Here is a 4,011-nt window from a genome sequence, read left to right as displayed (position 1 = left end):
ATTGTATATTTGAATCTGAAAGACTATTTGGAAATACAAGGTTTGAAAGATTGCTAGGAAATGCTTTATAAGCTTGTCAGTTTATTGTATTTTCACAGTATGAAACTAATGGCTTGAATTTAAATACTGTATATATTAAATGATAAATGAAATATATATTGATATAAAATATATATTTGAATTGTGAAATAAGCATTTCCCTTCTTTGTACCTTTTGCATTTATTTAGGAAATTTTTTAAAAAATCTTCTGCTTTAAACACTGAAGATTATGATTGTGTGGAAAAAAAAATTCAGAAGTTCAATCATCTTTTTAATTATTTTCCCTCTCTGTGTAAATCTAAACCTAAACTCTTACCCCAACCTTAAACCTAACTCCAAACTCTAACATTCAACCAAATTTTTTCTTTGCAGTATAGTAATTAATCTTTAAAATATTTAATCCAGATAAAACACTGAAAAAATGTCAAAAGTGGAAGATACTAACTTATTGCTTGGAATTCAATATATAATTCAGAAAGTGGCTACCATTTTGATGTTATACAGGAACAATAACTGTTGCCTTTAAAGTTTAATGTAAACACTAATACACAAAGCTATTAATCTCAAGTGTCAAAAGTTGAACTACAAAACGAATTAAACACGGCATCAAAGAAACAAAAATGAAACTGCTCCTGGTAAGAATCATTCTAGAGTAAAAGCATGCATGTGTGTTTGGGTTCAAATCTTTAAGCTAATTTGAAGATATGTTTAATTTCACGTGAGTTTTATAACATAATGATAATAAATATGTTTATCATCATCATCATTTTACAAGGTTGAGCAGGTTATCTCCAGCATGGTGTCTCAGTACTTGTGGTTCCTTACCTTCTCTTTCATAAGTTTTAGTCTCTTGAGGTCAGATTACACCACCACACATTGATTGCTTAACTATTCCCTACATCTGCTTCTTCTGATACCTAGTTTTTCTCTCATATTATTTGTGCTTCATTGTTCAAGTTCAGAAATATTACACATCATGCAGTCATCAGTCAATCCATGACTACAATAGAAGAAACCTATCCACAGTGCCATCTACAGTTATTAGATCTGATTCTACACACACACATAAACATTACATGTGTGTGTGTGCATGTGTGTGTGTACATGTGTGTGTGTGTGTGTGTGTGTGTGTGAGTGCATATGTGTGTGTTCACACACACAAACATTCATGATGAAGTAGAATACAGGATAATTACTTCATTAGTAATTCAAGAAATACAGGAAGGTGTAATACCCAAAAGGCTGACGCTGCAGTATCACCATGAACAGGTAGAAGGACTAGGGAGATGCACAAGAGATGGGAAATTACAGAAATAACAAACTGTTGGACCAGGTTATATAGATTAAAAGAGTTATTGTGAAACTGATTTTGACAGGATTAGTCTAGATGAAATGCAATTCAGCTTTGTCCCAGGAAAATCACCACTGGTGCCATATTCCTTGTAAGATAACTGCAAGAGAAATACATAGCTAGGAATAAGCTCTATGCCCAGTGTTCATTCATCCAGAGGTTTATCAAGGTCTCTCACACTGTGTTCCAGTAGTCACTAAGGAAACTAGGAGTAAATGAGTGGTTTGTAAGGACTGTATAAGATATGTATGAAAAGGCAGTCAACAACGTGAGAATCAGCAATGATTTCATCAAGAAATGTACTGCATATTTAGGGTAAATCAGTGCTCAGTCTCAGCCCCATCCTATTTATTATAATACTCAGTTATGACAGCAGGATTAAAGGTTGCTGCCTTTAGGAACTCTTGTATGTTGATGAACTAGCTCTTATAGCAGAATTAATAGAAGACTGAAGCTGAAATTCCAGACTAATAAATAAAAATATGGAATTGGAGGTCCTTAAAGTAAACTTAGCAAAAACAAGTGTCTTAGTAAGTAGAAAGGAAGTCAGAATACTTTTAGCATCAGGGAAATAACTGTAATCTTCCAATAAAAATGTTAGTAGAAATTCTGTAAGGTGATTATAAACAATAGACACATAAAAGGTGTAGTGTCATCAAAGGCAGGTTAAAAGAGAAAATAGATTTCATGTGCAACAGGTGTACTGAGACAGTAAGCATAAGAATGCTTGGGAAATAGATACTCTCAAATGCCCATCAGCTCTCTAGAAGTAGTTGATAGCTTTTGCTACTTATGCGACGAAATTAGCAGTAGAAGTGGATGTTGCAAAAGAGTGGTAGCTAGAATAAGAACAAGTTGGGGGAAGTTCAGGAAGCTACTATCTTTGCAGGTAACAAAGGGCTTATCCCTCTTGATCAAGGGAAGAATTTTTTATGCTTGCATGCAAAGTGCATTGCTGCACAGCAGCAAGACATGGACTTTCAGCAAAGAAGACATGTGAAGAAAAGAAAGCAACTAAGCAGCATGTTTCACTCACCATCTATCCTCTTAACAACTGTCTATTCTATACCATCTCATCTTCCCTTCATCTCTTCTGCTCACTGTGCCACACCAACCAAACTGAGAGGTAAGTACTTGATTTGTGCATACTGAATATCTCCCTTCCTCATACCTCCACCACCTATATTCCGCTACCTCTCTCTCTTCTTTTCTCCCAAATCATGAAGCCTGGGTAGTGGGGATTGCACTCTTATCAACCTTCACCCACCCTGATTCTCTTGTTATCATACTCTCTGAGGTATACCCTGACCCTTCACCATTATCTTGTCTCTTTTCCATGCATCAATTTACCCACTTATACAAAAAGTGGGGTAACACTGCATCTTTTCCAATACAACTCTCCCCCTTCCTCACACTACCTTTTCACTTTGACTCTCATTAATACCACCTATTAACCTTTTCTATTTTATTTTTCTTTCGTGCACCATTTGCCCAACCATACATAATATGGGGTAGCATTATATGTTCTCTTACTCAACCCTTCCCACCATTCTAACTATCTCTCACTAACCACCTTATACTTTCCACCCTATTACCAGCTTCCCTAACATTATCTCTGTTAGTTTGTCTCTTACAACTCTCTCTCAACAATAAACCTTTGTAAATCCAACCCTCATGAACTACCCACCCTAAGCTGCCATGGTAAACAGACTGACCCAACCCATCCACCTACTCATCACTGAGTCCATCTCAACTTACTCTATTACCATTACCACTCTGTCCCCCGCTCTGCTTCACACTAATTCTTGAAATTACTCTTCCCCATCTCTTCTCCTTTGTTTTCATAACATCCACCCCAACACATTATTCTCTTCATCACCATCCTCTCACAATAAATCTGTTCCATTCAGCATGGAAGCTCACTTTCACTTTGCAAGTTACAAGGCAACCTCAACAGTGTTGGTGCCACAAGAATTACCCAGTAACACTCTGTGATTGGTGATCAATACAAGTAATGACAATGCAGGACTTTGCTGTTAGCAAGATGAAAGATGGAGTTTCTCATCTTGCTAACAGCAAAGCAACTTCTATAGCGCTTGTGCATTCACAATATGCACCCAGTACACTCTGTAAAGTGGTTGGTGTGAGGAGAGCCATGCAAAGATAAGACACTGGAGCAAGACGTATTACTCTGACCCACTGAATTTTATCAAACTATTCTACCCCTATCAGCATGGAAAACAGATATAAAGTGATGATGATGATGATATACACACGTCTATATACTCAAATATAATATTATATATTCATATACAAATGTATACATATATAAAAACATGGATATATACCTTTCTAATTTTATAAAATATTGCAGACATAATATTACATTATATATATATATGTATATATTATATATAGATATATAGACATATATATAATATAATATAAAATCTGTAGTATACATATATATGTATTTATACACATACACACACACATCAATTTATAGACAAATCTATACAAATATACATATGTATTTATACCTTTCTAATTTCCTAAAATATTACTCTCTCTCTCTCTCTCTCTCTCTCTCTCTCTCTCTCTCTCTCTCTCTCTCTCTCTC

At 35.3% G+C, this 4,011-nt stretch overlaps 2 protein-coding genes across 13 annotated transcripts in view; one reads left to right on the top strand and one right to left on the bottom strand.

The window, feature by feature from the left end:
- The window catches only part of LOC106868432 (supervillin), a 269,304-nt gene that overhangs the window by 204,166 nt on the left and 61,127 nt on the right, over positions 1-4,011 (bottom strand). The gene's annotated exons all lie outside the window — the stretch shown is intronic.
- LOC128246979 (uncharacterized) overlaps positions 2,038-4,011 on the top strand; it is a 25,335-nt gene continuing 23,361 nt past the window's right edge. For 2 of the 3 annotated variants that reach the window (XR_001409276.2, XM_014913695.2), the window contains exon 1: positions 2,045-2,517. Coding sequence is in view for 1 of the 3 variants with exons in the window: in XM_014913695.2 (XP_014769181.1) it covers positions 2,324-2,517 (194 nt within the window). In the remaining 2 variants the exon portion in view is untranslated. Of the gene's footprint in view, positions 2,518-4,011 lie in introns of all 3 variants that reach the window. The other variant, XR_008265212.1, reaches the window with a different exon arrangement.

The sequence above is a fragment of the Octopus bimaculoides genome, chromosome 1 (genome assembly GCF_001194135.2).
Source record: "Octopus bimaculoides isolate UCB-OBI-ISO-001 chromosome 1, ASM119413v2, whole genome shotgun sequence".
In the NCBI taxonomy this organism is placed as follows: domain Eukaryota; kingdom Metazoa; phylum Mollusca; class Cephalopoda; order Octopoda; family Octopodidae; genus Octopus; species Octopus bimaculoides.
Note: the sequence above shows the minus strand (reverse complement) of the source record. Positions and strands in the feature narration are given on the sequence as shown.